Source organism: Colius striatus, chromosome 15 (assembly GCF_028858725.1).
Source record: "Colius striatus isolate bColStr4 chromosome 15, bColStr4.1.hap1, whole genome shotgun sequence".
NCBI lineage: Eukaryota > Metazoa > Chordata > Aves > Coliiformes > Coliidae > Colius > Colius striatus.
The window spans coordinates 22,187,867-22,202,946 of NC_084773.1; the positions used below are offsets into that span (position 1 = coordinate 22,187,867).

General features: G+C 53.5%; 1 protein-coding gene across 1 annotated transcript in view; it reads right to left on the bottom strand.

Annotated features, from left to right (window-relative positions):
- PLXND1 (plexin D1) overlaps positions 1 to 15,080 on the bottom strand; it is a 72,525-nt gene that overhangs the window by 24,566 nt on the left and 32,879 nt on the right. The window contains exons 12-21 of the mRNA XM_062008402.1: positions 13,763 to 13,926; positions 12,117 to 12,268; positions 11,796 to 11,895; positions 8,619 to 8,758; positions 7,738 to 7,905; positions 6,645 to 6,735; positions 6,223 to 6,498; positions 5,208 to 5,357; positions 1,463 to 1,577; positions 329 to 436 (exon numbers count right to left, since the gene is read on the bottom strand). Of these exons, the coding sequence (XP_061864386.1) occupies positions 329 to 436; positions 1,463 to 1,577; positions 5,208 to 5,357; positions 6,223 to 6,498; positions 6,645 to 6,735; positions 7,738 to 7,905; positions 8,619 to 8,758; positions 11,796 to 11,895; positions 12,117 to 12,268; positions 13,763 to 13,926 (1,464 nt within the window). The remainder of the gene's footprint in view (positions 1 to 328; positions 437 to 1,462; positions 1,578 to 5,207; positions 5,358 to 6,222; positions 6,499 to 6,644; positions 6,736 to 7,737; positions 7,906 to 8,618; positions 8,759 to 11,795; positions 11,896 to 12,116; positions 12,269 to 13,762; positions 13,927 to 15,080) is intronic.

Here is a 15,080-nt window from a genome sequence, read left to right on the forward strand (position 1 = left end):
CTGAAGAGCTGCTCTGGGAGGAGCCTGCTGCAATCTTGGTTGCACTCAAAAGATTACTGTGGCCTCCAAACAACCCTCTGATGTGGCCACGGGCCCCTGACCCCGAGGCAGGGAAACAGTGGCACTGCAGGTGAGCGGCTTGCCCAAGCCTGGCAGCAACAGCAGCACAGCCATCCTTCCAGCCACGCACCCTGCCAAAGCTCCAAGGTGACGACAGAAACTCTCCTGAAAATAAGTCTATAAATGCCCACAGAGCTGGAGGTGAATGTCTCCAACCCTGCTGTTCTGGCACCTCCCGGTCCCGGCTCCTCGCAGCCGGCTCACTCACCTTTGCGGATTTCCTCCCGGATCTGCGACTCCATCTCCTCCATCTGGAGCAGGGTTTTCTGCCAGTAGCGCTCCGCTCTGCGGCTCTTTGTGCAAAACACAAAGAGGGCTGAAAAAGAGGAAGGGAACAAGCCTTTAGGACTGGGGCTTAGGAGCAGCTGCAGCTGGGATCAGAGGGGTCTGCTGCTGACAAGAGTGCAGAAAGCTAAGCTCAGTGTTGGTTTAACACCTATAATGAGACTGGTGTCTGGTCAGGCAGCTGTCCATTATCTGCAAGTAAGTAAAACTTGCTGGAACTCAATGATCATGCTGCAATTGTCATCTTCAATTGAGGTCTGGGCTGTCTGTATTCAGCTTCAGTGTATATTAATGTACTCCAGCTGATTAATGAACAGGGATTTTAAGCCTTTTGCCACCTGCGTTACAGTCGTCATGTCTGACAGTCTCCCCATGCCTCCAGACACACGCTCCTGATGATGGGTGGTGCATTTAATAAATACTCTGCATTACAACCTTTAGTGAAGATAAATTTAATCCCTGTTAAAAACACCTCATTTGCTGTGAACTGACAGGTTTCATGCTGCACAGCCATTCTGGGCCTGCCATGAGAAGAGACCCGAGCCAGAGGACACAGGTGTGTTGCACAGCTTCCACGGAGGTTAGCAAACAGTTGTGTCTGCTCCAGATCTGCAGCTTAAGATGCTTGCTCAGACCTTCGTACTCTTTGCCAGGTGCCTGCCACCGTCTGTCAGTGATGACAGGACCTGGGGCTAGCTGGACATCTGGGATGGTCTGGGACTGTCATGCCTGCAAGTGAGTCCTGTTCAAGTCAGCACAAGTCCAGGACCAATTCCCCACACTCTTCTGTATTTTGTATTATAGCAACTACTAAGTGAGGAAAAAGGGCAAGTTTACAAGTATCACAGGCTCATGTAACAGGGTTAACTATGGATTCAGCCAGCAAATGCTCCATGCTGCAGGGTGCTTTGGTCCTGGCTACCAGCTTGGTCCCGGCTTGGCTACTGCTGCACCCAGACCAGTTTCTGCAACATTCAGATGTTACATAACATGTGAGTGAGTCACCTTCACCCCTTCACCTGTCACAGCCTGGAAACTCATTATTCTGTTCCCTTACCTACGACAGAGAGGACCAGCAAGATGCTGCAGATGACAATGGAGACGATGATTGCAGTCTCTCCTCCCCCAAGGTGCAGCATTGCAATTGTGTAGTTGAACTTTCCAACTTGGATCTAGAATGGGAGAAGGAGGGAGGAAAAGCAGGAGCTGAGCAGCACGTTGCTAAGCAGCTCGGAGCTTGAGCAAGGAGGGACTTTGGGGCAGCACTCAGCCACCCTTTGCCCAAGGTGCTGGCCACACTGGCTCAGCCCCTGGGCTGTGCAGGGAGCCCAGGCTGTGTCTGTCCCCACTAGACCTCAGGGACTTTGTGCATCTCAGAAGAGCCCAATTCCCGTCCTGTGCTCTGGTGGAAGCCAAGGTCAGTGCTGAGGAGGCTGTGGTACCATGGGGGTGCCCATCCCAGGCCACCACACAGCTTTGACAGGAGACCCACAGGCTCCAGCCCACATCACGGCCCCACTGTACCCCACCAAAGTACAAGACAAGCCTTTCTTAGAGAGATACTATATCTCTCTATATCATACTATATAGTACTGCCTGGACTCCTTTTACTAGAAAAACACTTCCACTAATCATCTGACTTTGTTATGCCTCTGAATGGCCTCTGATCATCAGCTGCACTCTCCTTCCTCCTCCAAAAGCAGAACTGTGCCACTCAGGAGAAGGAGGGTAAAGACACTTCAAAGTCTTTGAAATAGAAATAAAGTACAGGAATAAAACTAAATAATGATGGGCACAGAGACAAAAAAAGATCTTGTGGCTAAAGCAGAGGACTGGGTGTCAGGAGGTGTTGGCCCTGCTCCCAACCTGTACTTCTTGTGACACCAAACACAAACCACTTGAGCTCAGCCTTTCAGTCTCCTGATTGCCAGAAGGGAAGAGGCCAACACACATCACAGGCAGGCTGGCCAGTTTCCCTGGGGCTGTTTATGAAGGGCTCTCTAGGCCCCTGGGATGAAAGGCTTCAACAACATCAGCTGATAAGGAAAACTCATGATCATCTAAGTCTTTCACTTCTGGAAGTGCGAGTTTCACTTCTCTCAAGGAAGGAGAAGAGAAAGAAACTTGAGCAAAACAAAATGAAACATAGTAGGGAAGAGATGGAACAATCTTCTGATGATATGTGTGCCACAGAACACCTCTGGGACAGGTGCACACCATGGCTAAAGCACAGGCAGCTGGGCCAAAGCAGTGCCATGAGCAGGGCCTTCCCACCACCAGCACTGCCATGGGCATCAAGCACCAAGTGCTCAGTTCCATGCCTGCAGGGAGATCCAAGCCCTGGCTCCCAGGAGCCTGCTGAGGGCTCTGATGGCACCAGCTGTGCTGGAGACCTGTCCCTGCACTGCTCCCCATGGGCATCTCCAGCATCAGTGCTGCCCACATGACCAGGCTCCCGTGGCCCCGAGCCCTGAGCACCCTTGTACCAGCCCTCAGAGGTGCTCTGGCACCAGCAGCGCCTGGGGTGGTGCCTCCAAGCTTCAGCCTCGCTGCTGGGAGCCAGGATGCTGCGTGGGGACAGGGGCCACGAGCCCTGCAGAGCACCTGTGGAGAGTGGTTTGACAGCCTGCACAGCACCATGCCTACCCACAAGATTTACACCCCTCTCTCTCATCTGAAATGCTGCAATGAGGCAGGTCCTTGATGCATTTTGAGTCTTCTTTTCCCCACCAACTCAACCTTTTGCATTTGCTAGAGGAGAAATCCCACGCTTGCTGTTTAATTCAGTGTTTAAACTGTTTGGGCATGAACAAAAATGTGTTTGAAGGCCTCACAAGCTTCTCTTGTGTATTTGGACAGGGCATTTCACACAATTTACTGTTGTGGGAATTATTTAGGCTGCAGGTTAAATGTCAACTCTTCTCGTCACCAGCAGACAGTTGGGTGCAGAAGGCTGGGGGACACCCCGCTCCCAGAAGAGCTGTAGGAGCTGGGCAGGACTCCTGGGGCACGAGGCCACCTCAGGGGTTACCAGGAACCATGCTCTGGCTTATGGGATGGAGCCAATTTGCAATCTCCCCAGGTACAAACAGGATCCCCTTGGACTAGATCAAAATCAAGCTCCACCTCACCTAAGGCACTCCCAAAAGAGCTGCTTGAATGTGATCCCCAAAACACAGGGAGGCTCAGGAGGCCCATCCTCATCACTGTCTCCTCTCTACAGACAGTTCCTACTGCTCTGTGTGATCTGCGAACACTGACCTGGCCCAGGAACACTTTCACACAACTGGGACATCCAGTGTCACAGTCAGAATTGAGATCAGCAGTGGGAAACACTCAAAAGGGCTGTTCTCTTGTGCTCTGATCCACCTGAACCAGAACAGCGTAGGCAGTCACAACAGCAGGCAGCTCAGCTCGCCAGCACACTGAGCAGGCACCATGAGGTGAGGCTCTGCAGCCCCGCGGCTGTCCTGCACAGCAGCAGGACCACTGTGCTCTCAGAGCTCTGACAAGGGGCTACAGAGGCAGCTGCTGCCACGAGACAGCATCAGGCAATAACTCAGACCACGAGTGAAGGTTTAGTAAGAGCACAGATATGCACACACGTGGATTATTTAGCTGCACTGTCACTGCTGACACTCTAGGGCTGGGTATCATTCTCCTGCTTCCTCGGGACCTGACTGGGTATTTCCCTGAATGGTTTATGTCAAACCAAGACTAGCAAACTCATAAATTCCTTTTCTTCCCCAGCGGGATTTCCCTGTTTCTCAGTTTTCAGTCAAACCAAAATTACCCTATTTAAAATTTCCATGAAAATGACTTGGGAAATTCTGCTACTGCTGCATTTCCATATTTCCAGGTTGCAACAGAAGTTCACACACCACAGGCTGTAAGCAGTAAACTGGACAACCCTGTCAGCGGCTTAGTGGGGCACCTTTGTGCCTTTCTTGTGGGCAGCACAAGTTCACAGCCTCCTCCACTCCCTTCTCAGCCTTCCTCCTCCTCCCTGCCCAAGCTCCAGGCTCCCCTCCCTTCACTGTCAACACACAGGTGAGAGGGGGCTGCAGGGTCTCAGACTGTGGAGACAGGCATTTTCTCTCCAGATACAAAGAGCCATAGCGACATCCCTGCGTGGCAATGGGCTGTATGTGACCGGAGGGAAACTGAGGGCAAGCACAACAGTGAAGTCAAGCCCTCTGGGGAAAAAAGGACAGCAAGGGAGCATCTTGCAGACACAAAGATCAACAACAGCCCAGAACACCAAACTTCACAGTGACAAATGGCAGGCCCTGGGAAGCAACATGAAGCTTTCCAGCCCTGTGTACTCATCCTGCCCTTCCCATCACACGCAGGGACCCATCATCAGTGGCTTAGTGCAGCTTGGCAAGGGTTGGATTCTCATGGCCACTTGCAGTTCTGCTGGCAGTAGGGGGGTCAGCTGACTGCAAACCATATGGAAATCCCCAAATATAGCTCAGGAAGGGCAGAAAGAAAGTTACTGCAAGTGACAAAACCTCATGTGCCTGGGATTTCACGGTGCCTTACAAGAACTGACAAAGTCTTTCTCCCTAGCTCAGGGCAATAGCCCAGCAGGCAGCTGCTGGTGCCCCTCTGCGTGACCCAGGGCAGCCCGAGCTGTGCCTGCAGCCTGGCCTCGAGCCATCCCGGGCCCTGCTGCCAGGGCAGCGTGCTCTGCTGCTGTGCCCACCCTGGCTCCCTGCCTGTGAGCACACACAGCCACAGTCCCCGCACCTGGGGTGTGCACAGGGACCCCCTCAGAGCAGGGGGCTCCTGGAACTCACCGTCACAGGCAGCTGCCTCTCTGAGGTGCTCAGTGACTCGTTGACAGAGCAGTGGATGACTTTGTCTGAAACGATCTGGATCTCGCACGAGATGAGGCCGATTTTCACTTGGTACTCGTTGCTCTCCAGGCCCAGGTTGTCTGGCTCTTTCTAATGACAGAAATAGAATCAGGATGTCAGGCTTTAGAGCAGCAGTTGGTATTGCAATGGATTTTCCTGCTTTACTTTCCGTATTCCTGCTGTGTTTCAGACCTGGGAGGACTCTCCCTCATTAAGGACATTTTTCCAGCATTCCACAGGAAACCCAGAACCGGGCCATTCCCCATTTTCCTGCTTCCCATTCCTCGCTCAGCATGGGGCATGGGACAAGCTGGTCCCTCCTGGAACCTGGAAAAATGTGTTTGTGCTCTGTCCTGGCTGTGCAGCACAGATAAGGATCCAAGCGCCCACCTGGGAGGAGGGAAGGATGTACCACGGAGGAGATAGCCAGGGGATGTCTGCAGAGCCTGAGAAAGGGGGAGTGTGTTTCTGAAGCACGTTGCAACCAGTGAGGATATCCTGCAGTGAACAATGGCCTTTGAATTACTGTTGCACACTGTCCAAGCCACTCAACTGCTGTACCCCGACTTCCCTGTTAACTGAGCTGAATTCAGTAGCCAAAAGAGAAGAATGCATGACCTGTGTCTGCAGGAATAAATACCTATTGTCAAGCTCTTCTGGAGTACCTGCCTAACTTCAGGCCAGTGCATTATCAATCTCTTCCATACATCCAGCATTTTCTTCAGCTTCTTGCTATCACACCCTTCAAACACAGGTTTCTGCTTTGTGTCTCCTAGTGAAGAGAGATGCAGACGCAGCAGGGCAAGCACTGCCTGCCCCTGCATGGCTCCTGCCTCTCCTGTCCTCACCCACCCCCGTTCTGTCTCGCTGTGCCAGCCCTTAGGGCTGAAGAGCTTCCCAGTGTGGCGCAGCCAACATCCCGCAGGCAGCAGCGCTGTCGGTGCCGCTCTCTTACGTGTATAACTAGAGTCAAGGGCTCGCCAGGATGGTGCTTGATCCACTTCTCTTTCTTGGCTGTGAAGAACTGGGGGTCGGCATAGTACTCCATGCTGAACTTGCTGATGTGCAAGGCCTCCTCGGGGTACATCTCCTCGTCCAGAGCCGGGCGGTCGTCTGTGTAGAGCCGCCCGTTCAGGTAGAAGTCGACGGGCGCGGGTTTGGTCCCGGCAGTGACATTGGAGGCGGCTGGAGAGGGGCAGGTGATCGTGGTGTCGGTGTGAACCTTGCAGCTCTGAAAGCAGGAGAGAGCATGTACAAAACCCCACCATCCCGAGCACTGCCCCCCAGACAGACCTGCAGCACGGGCCGAGGCCACGGCCTCACCCCTGGGGCCCCAGCACTGCTCCAGGCACTGAGCCATCCCCGGCGGACACCCACCGTTTGCTCTCTGCCGATGCCACGGACAGCCATGGACACATTCTGCACCAGCTCAAAGCCTCTTCCTTCCAAGGTGATGATCCTGCCCCCGCTTTGAGGAGAAAGGAAGAAAGAGAGAGTGACTGGAGAGGACAACGCAGCAATGAGGTGCGACGGCCGCGTGTCCCTGAGTCTGCTGCTCTCACCGGGGTGCTGCGGGCACAGACACCCCACTCACATCTCTTGGTCAGCCCTGAGTCTTCCAGGCTTCACAGCTGAGAAAGGTGGGATTTCACCACGGTATCCAAAGGAACAGGAGCGTGAGAGCTCCACGGAGAGACACCAAATGAAAAGCAACATGCTTTAAAAATGAAACAGTGTGACCTTGGGGAAGGCTGAAATCCAAAATTACAAATCTCAGCTTATCCTCCAGTAGTTTTACTGCCAAGAAAAATCCTGGCAGCCCCAGAGACCCCCACCTGAACCTCCCTAAAGTGCCCACCGGTGTACACCCTACACTTACAGTACTGACAATTTTCCATGTCCTAAACACACTGAAATGAGCTATGAACAGTCCCAGAGTGTGAGACTCCTACTCTAGCGCTGAGGCACACCAAAGCACCCTGAGTGTGCTCTGCAGTGCCCTGGTGCCATTTTATACCTGTCTGCAAGGCAATGTGCCAGGCCCCAGGGCTGAGAAAGCCCCTTTCTCCCTGCAGGGCTCTCCCACCATCCTGGAGCTGACCCTCTGTTCTGCAGGAAGATGCAGGCACCCGCCAGCTCTGAAACGAAAGCGCTGATGCTACCACAGCATGGCATGGGCTCCAGCAGCACATCCTGCCTCCTGGCTGTTCTGCCATGACTCCAGGGACTCCTGACATGGGAGTTGCTCAAGATCCACTCTGCACCTCGATGGCTCGAAGCACAAACAGGGAGAGCTCATGCTGCCTGTAGCAGGCTACACCAGGATACTCCCATGAGCTCTGTGCTTTGATGGGAGAGCACTGCTCACTTCTGCATTTGGCAAAAACTAAGAGGCTGATCTCAATAAAGGCCACAAAAGGAGAGACAAAGCCTGGCAGACTTGGCTGTCTGCAAGGGGAGGGAATCTCACCTGATCTGGCTCTTTTTGGGGTTGATGTCTGATATAATCGGGTTCTTCTCATACTTGAAGGTGATGTTGTAGCTGGCACAAGACTTGTTCTCGAACTGGACGCAGACTCTGACGGCCGTGGTGAGCTCCACAGCCGGCATGGTGCAGGTGATGGTGCTGTCGCTGCGGCTGCGGGAGGGGAGGGGGGAGCTGCAGAGCCACAGCCCAGCGCTCGCCCGGCAGCCAGGCAGAGGGCACACACGGGCAAGGAGATGCCAGCCATGTGCTGCTCTCCTAACAACCAATTCTCAGCATACAGCATTCTAGGCTGCCAGACTGATTTCCCACACAGCCAGAGGGAAAGGGCAGCCTCCTATTCCCACCAATGAGACAGGAACATGCAGGAAGAGGGGTTTCCTCTGGCCAGCAAGCTGCGGTGGGAGCAGGACCCTGGGCAGGCAGGGGCCTTCTGTCTCTGGCACATATGGGAACAAAATCTATCTGTGCCTCATGCCAGGGTTCTGGTCCTGGGCCCAGATCAGCCAAGGGGCCTCTCAGCATGCTGCAGTGAGAAGCACTTTGTTTGCTGTTGGGCGCTGCTGCCATGTCATGGCAACACCAGCACAGTCACTTTCCTGGAGGAACTCTCTCCATCCTGTGTCAGGCTCCCGCACCACAGCTCTGCCTCTGCTCCAGGGCACCAGCTCAAGAGACAGAGCTGGGAAGGCAGGAGGCAGCAGCCAAGCAGGCTGAGGAAAGCTGAGCTGGATTCAGGGCTCAGCATCAGCGTGCAGTGAGGCCCCCAACCAAACCCCAGCTCTTCCTCATCTCCTGGGTATCATCCTTCCTAACACTTTGGCTTTTGTCACTAGTTCAGTGCCAGCCCCCAGATCCAGTCCCACCTGATGTCAGTGCACTGCTTGGAAGTATTGACAAGGACATGGAGCTCAGAGCCGACGTCCAGCCAGCTGCCTCTGATGGTCACTCTGGTTCCTCCAGCCTTTGGGCCATTCAGGGGAGATATGGACTGCACCACAGGAAGCTGAAAACAAAGGAGGAATCTGTTTTCTATCCTAGTAAACTTACAGCTGGATACTTCACACTGTACACGGGAACTGCTTCAGTAAATTTAAGCATCCAATATTGCAAGGCTCTGAAATAGCAGCATGGCAAAAGCTTTCACTGGCAGGATTTCAGGACACAGGGAAAGGTACAAGTGCTGAGTGCTGAGATCATGTAAAACCTCTGTGACTCTCTGCAGCCCCTAAATTCTGACAATAAATGAGATGTGAGTCCAAACTGGAGCCCAGGATCCCACCAGCTCCTTGAGATTTCCAGTGGAGGGTCCAGAGCTGGCAATAGCTCAAGGTCCTTTGACAAAAGGAAATGTCTCATTCATTCCAGCTCCCATCATCTCTGCCCTTCCAGATCCATTTCCTCCTGACTGCCAGGATAACACTAAAGCCCCACTGGATGGTGGACTTGAGATTTATGAAAACAGCCACCTGGGTCTAGATAATTGGATATCAAACCCCTTCTTAGGGAAGCTTCAAATCTGAATCTCTCGAGGCGACAGGAACTAAGAGGGAAGTGATTTTGCCTCTTGCCATTTTCAGCAGAAATTAGCATGCATGTTATCTGTATTTGCAGTCCCTGGAAATCTTCCTGAGATTCGTGAGCTTGAGGCTTTGATAAGTAATGCAGTGCTGAGCTACACACACACAGTCCCAGGAGAGGCTGCTGGGCTTGACTCGGGCACCAAGGGCAGAGCAAAGCATGATTCCATACGGCACTTGCCAGGTCCATGCCAGCAGAGCCCAGGGGCACAGGGCCCACAGGGTGGGCTGAGCCTGCTAGGCCCCTGGCTGCAGCCACCACACACCAGAGCTGGGCTGAGCTGCCCCTGCCTGAGCTACAGCCCTCGCCCATTGATCTCAGCGACACAAACGCGCTCACGAATGGCTGCCCTTGCCCTACACTCGGACTGCTTTACTCCTCTGCAGCCACTTCCTGCATTGCTTCTGATCATTACCCATTTCCACAGGACTCACTGTTAACTGGTGTTTCTCTGAGTGTCCACAGGCAGCTTTGGCCCCTGACCTATTATTACTGTTCCCCAAAGCCCTCCTGCTCTTCCCCTCAACAAGAGCCAGTGGCTACTGCTCTGAGTGCACTGCCAGCACTGATGGCCCCCATCACAGCTTTTGCAAATTCATCTCATTTGGCAAATTCAGTTCATCCACAGCCTGCTCTAATGCCCTGGAGAAGTCTCTCAATCACGTTTCTCCCACTCCCTCAGCAGAATAACAGCCAATTTCTGTCTGTCTCTTCTAGCTATGTCTAAGAGGGGCTTGGAAAGATGTAGCACACAAACAATACTTGGTGTTTTACAAAGCATCTTCTCTGGAAGGGCAGCTCTCAAAGTCTTTCAAACTTTTTCAGGTAAACTGCTATGAGTTCTCAAGCTCAGTTCTCACTGAGATCAGCCATGCACGGTGTAGTCTACTCCATCTTCATGCCACTGTATCCGACAGGAGAATCAAGAAAAGTAAAGAGCATTGCTTGGTTTGGAAATGGTGTGGAAGTCACTATTGGAGTGGAACACACCTCCTGCATGTTGTGCAGCTTCAGTCCCTAGTACATGCGCGCACAAAGCAGGGCCCTCTCTCATCACTTCTCCAAGCTTTGCTGAGACAGACACAGGACAGCTTTCTGCTGTGCCACTTGAGCAGAAAACAGCTCCTCTGCCACTCCTTGGAGGAGAGCCTTCTCCTTAAGCCTGCTCAGGAGCTGCCAGCACAGAGCTGTCGTGCACCCGGGTTGAGTTCACTGATTGGCTTTTTGCTCCTTCTGCTTTGTTTAGCGTTGGTGCTTTTACAGGTGTTTCCTGAGAGGGCTTTTCCTTGCACGCTGAAGCCGGCAGAGAAGCTGCCCAGCCCTTTCCCACTCCTCAGGCCCTTCTCCTCTTTGCCAAACAGACAATCAGCCTGAGTCAGCACATACATCCTGATGGCCGTGTGCCACAAACCCCAGACCCAGGGTCCCTTCCCTGCCTGTGCCCTGCTCCCCTCCAGACTGAGGGATCTCCAAGACACTTTGTGTGTGAACACAGACGCCTGGCAGCAATGGGAATGGGCCCCAGGAAGTTCCATGTGCCTCACTAGTCCCTCCTGTGTGCTGCCAGGCTTGGCCCTGCTACGGGCACTGGGACGTGTCCTCCCACGCTGGCTGCACACCTCCCTGAACTAAATGCCCAACACATAATTGCTCACGGGGTGGGGGATATACTCCATGCTCCTGCTCTAGATTACTCACAATGGCTACCAGGAATTAAACGTCATTTCCTGGGGCTCAAGTCTTCTTTCAAGCCAGTAGACTGCAGCACAGTGTATTCTTGCCCATCTAGAGCAACAGCAGAAGCACAAAGGCTCTGAGTAAACAGTGTGCCCTTGGCACCCATCCTGTTGTGCTTGCCCTGGACGCAGGGGCTGCCTGTCAATAGCCTCTATCCAGAGATGAGGGTGCTTACAGAAAAGAGAAGAAATGCATGGATTTCTTTCAGGTTTATAGAGATGAAAGTTATCTTTCTGAGATGCTTCAGTACAAAGCTATAAAGGGCTTTTCCTCCCATAATGACACAGGGTTAGCTCAAGTCTAATCCCTACCCATTATTCTCATGCAAAAACTAAGACAACCTCTGCAGCAAAAAATATCAGTCCATGGTACGTGACTTACACAACACAGAGACCTTGCAAGCCTCAAAAACCCTCACAGGTTGTAATGGCACCTTAACAAAAGAGGAGGAAGGAAAATGAGCTCCTGTTTCTATCAGGAGAAACAGTGCTACAGCCAGGATGAGTGATAGAGCACCGCAGGAGCTGAGGCTGGGAGCAAGGTTGTGCCCAATGGCACCGCGCTGCAGCCCCGCCCTCACACCCAAGCCTGGGTTTGCCAGACCTCGTCCAGGGAGCCACAGCTGAAGAGACCTGGCAGCTGCTCTTCCAGGACCATGACGCTTGGGCTGCAGTTTTCAAAGGTACAGGAATCACCAAAGAAACGCCCAGCAGGCAGCTACTCACCACATAGGAGTATCGCTCCCTGGACTTCCCCTCCCGGCTCACATTAACTGTCACCACCTCAGCAAACGCCTCCTGAGCCTCTCCAGTCTGGCACACGATCCTGCCAGCGGGAAAGAGCGGGTTGGCGGCTGTGTCATCCCACCAGAGCTCAGGGCAGAGCCCACGGCCACCTCGGCCCCGCACTCGGCGCAGGCACCCGTGTGCCGGGGGGCCAGGCCACCGCCCGCTCCTGCCAGGGCCCGGCGGGCACAGACCGCCATGGGATGGGAGCAGCGGGCAGCACGGGGGCAGGGCCGCCCTCCCCAGCTCGCGGACACTCACGCCTCGGACACGACGTATCTGCGGGGCAGCGGCACGCACGGCACGCTGCCGATCCTGACGGCGCCCCGCACGTCGCTGAAGCGGCGGCCCAGGTTCCTCCCGCGGATGGTCAGCAGCGTGCCCCCCTCCAGCGGCCCGTGCAGCGGCTCGATCTGCAGCACAACGCGAGGGACACAGGAGAACCCCGGACCTGCTCATCCCCGAGCCCGTGCCTGTACCCACGGCCCGCCTGCCCCTCGTGAACAGGGTGGAATGGCTGCCCTTGCTGCAGCGCTGCAAACAAGTAGCCATCACGCTTCTGTGCTGGGTTTGGTGCTGGGGTTTGTTTGGTCAGGGATTACTGCAGCTGCAAACATGCCTGGGGTGAGGCATCCTTCCCTCCACAGCACAGCTTCAAACGGAGCTGGGGCAGAGCAAACCCGGAGGGATGCGAGTGTGCTGGGAGGAGAGTCCTGCCATCGCATTCCTAAGGGCTGTCCCGAACACAGTGGTGCCCTTCAGGGCAAAAACAGGGTGTGATGAAGTGTGGAGCATGTGCAGGACAGCAGCACTGCGGCAGCCTGGGGCATAGGATGTGCCTGGTTGGTGCTGTGGGACACGGCCGCTGCCCCATCGCCCACGGCACTGCGTGGCCTGGCAGTGGCTGTCCCGGCACAGTGTGCCATGTGGCACCCGCTGGCAAAGCCAGCCAGGGCTGATCACGCCCTGTCACCAGCCTCGACATCCCCCGTTCCCAGAGGGCCCTGCGAGGGCTTGTTTGCTTGTGTGACTGGAGGATTTGGATCTACCACCTACTATTTGCTAGGGAAATAGCAGCAGAGTCCTGTGATGCACTGTGGCCTGAACTACAGTTTCCTGTCATTATTTTCTGGTGAGGTGCTGGTTTGTTACCATGGGCCGTGGGGATGAGAGGCAAGAGGTAGGTGGTGGCACCCTGCAGTCCCTCCATGCGCTGTTACTGCACCTGGATTTTGAGCAGCTATTGCTACACGTGTCCCTAAGAAAAGAAATCCCATATCCTTGGCAAAGTCAGCGCTCACTTCAGCTGTCTGCCTCTCCAGTTTCTCTTTTCCTAGGGAGTTAATTTTAAGATTTGCTCCACACACTTTCGTTGCCACTGGTCAGGGACAAACCTGTTGGTTTGTACTGTACCTCTAAGCGGAATCCCAGATCCAAATCCCCCCAACAAACATTAATTCAACTACAATTGAAATAAAACTCATTTCAGAAGGCACAAAGCCAAAAGGTCCCTCTGCCACTCTTGATCTCAGCAGAACTGCGGAGCACATGCCTGGAGATAGGGCTCACGTTCACAGTTCAGCTATGCTCCATTAAATGCTGTTCCTGATAAGAATCCTTCAGCCAACCCTACAAATCTTTCTCACTTCCACCAGCCCCAGGAACTCTGGGACACTTTGTTTGTGCTGCTGTTTTTCCCACCAACATGACAAAGACTGGATCTTGTCACTAGCAAGATGTTCTTGTTATCAGGTGACTCAGCAGCACGGAAAGTCAGTAAATAACTCAGCACTGGTCTTGGCCCCGCACGGTGCCAGCAGGGACGAAGCACAGTGCCTCCCCTGCCCCCAGCCCCTACAGCCACCTCCCGTGTCACACACACCCTCCACGGTGCGTTCGGGTCTTACCTTCTTAATCTCTGGAGCTGGGCAGACGTCTGAGACCTGGAGGGGCTCACTCTGCAGCCTGCAGCTGGAGCTGCTCTCGCTCCAGACACAGCGGTGCCCCAGGTCCTCCCTCCCCAGGCACTGCGAGCAGTCAGCGCTCCCGGTCGCACAGTTGTACACCTCCACTGAACCACCACAGACAACACAATGGGTGAGCTCTGGGCCTGAGACTTCCATGGCTTTGCTTAGATCAAGGCAATCAAACATATTCCCACTCCCCCCACCCCCTGGCTATATGAATTCCAGTACCATCTGAAATCCAGTGGATGAGCAGAGCAGCCTGCACATAAAGCGAGACGAGCCAGCGCTTGGCTGCCATCCTGAAGATTTCCCAGAAGGACTGGGTGCTTGTTCTCACTGCAATATAATTTAGCACTTTCTTTTCCTTTTTATTTCCCTTGAAAAACAAACAACACCCAAACTCGGAACCTTTTGTCAATTTACGTTACATGTTTCCAACTCTCAGCATCCACATGGGAAGCTGCTTGGCAAAGCTGGCTCCATCCTGTTAGCGAAGCAATCACATTGCTTCACACTCTGACAAAAATCGTATGGTTGCAGTGCTTTGTACAGCCTTACAGCTCCTTTCCTTCCCCCTGGTGACCCTAAGTCCCTTTCATTGACTTCTCCCTGTAGATCTGCTCAGCTTAGCTTCCACATCATTTTCCTACACTGCTTTCACCTCTTCGTTAGCTGGTGCCCCAGGTTACATTTCCTCTCCAGCCTACAGACTTCTGCCACTGTAGTGTGGGTATCCGCTGAGATAAACAGCCAGAAACACTCAGGAAACGTTGCTTTCACACCCTTTTCCCCAGAGGAGACTTTGCAGGGGAATGTAAAACAAAGGAACAGTCACATTTTACACTTCTGCTCACAGGGGGATCTCCAGGGGCTTCACAAGCAAATAACAAACCCCTCAGCCTTCCGTGGGCTGCCTGTGCTCAGGCTAACGAAACATCATCTGCACCAGGGACTCCTGGTCTCCTTTTTCTCCACAAATGAAAAAATGAGCTTATTTTACCTCGAGTCCACTCAGTGAGTGACACTGTTTGGTTTTCCAGCCAACAGCAAAGAGCTGGGATACAATCAGTGGACTACCAAAACACACTTTACAATGAAAGCTAATAAATATTGAAATCATAAGCACTAATAACAGTAATTCTATTAAAGACAGCATACAAGATGCTCACATTTATAATTGGCCTGGCAGATCTTTGTCTCCGCTTGCAAGTCAGCCTAATTTTAGTTGCACCAATCTGATCAAGGCGAGGAGGAGCCA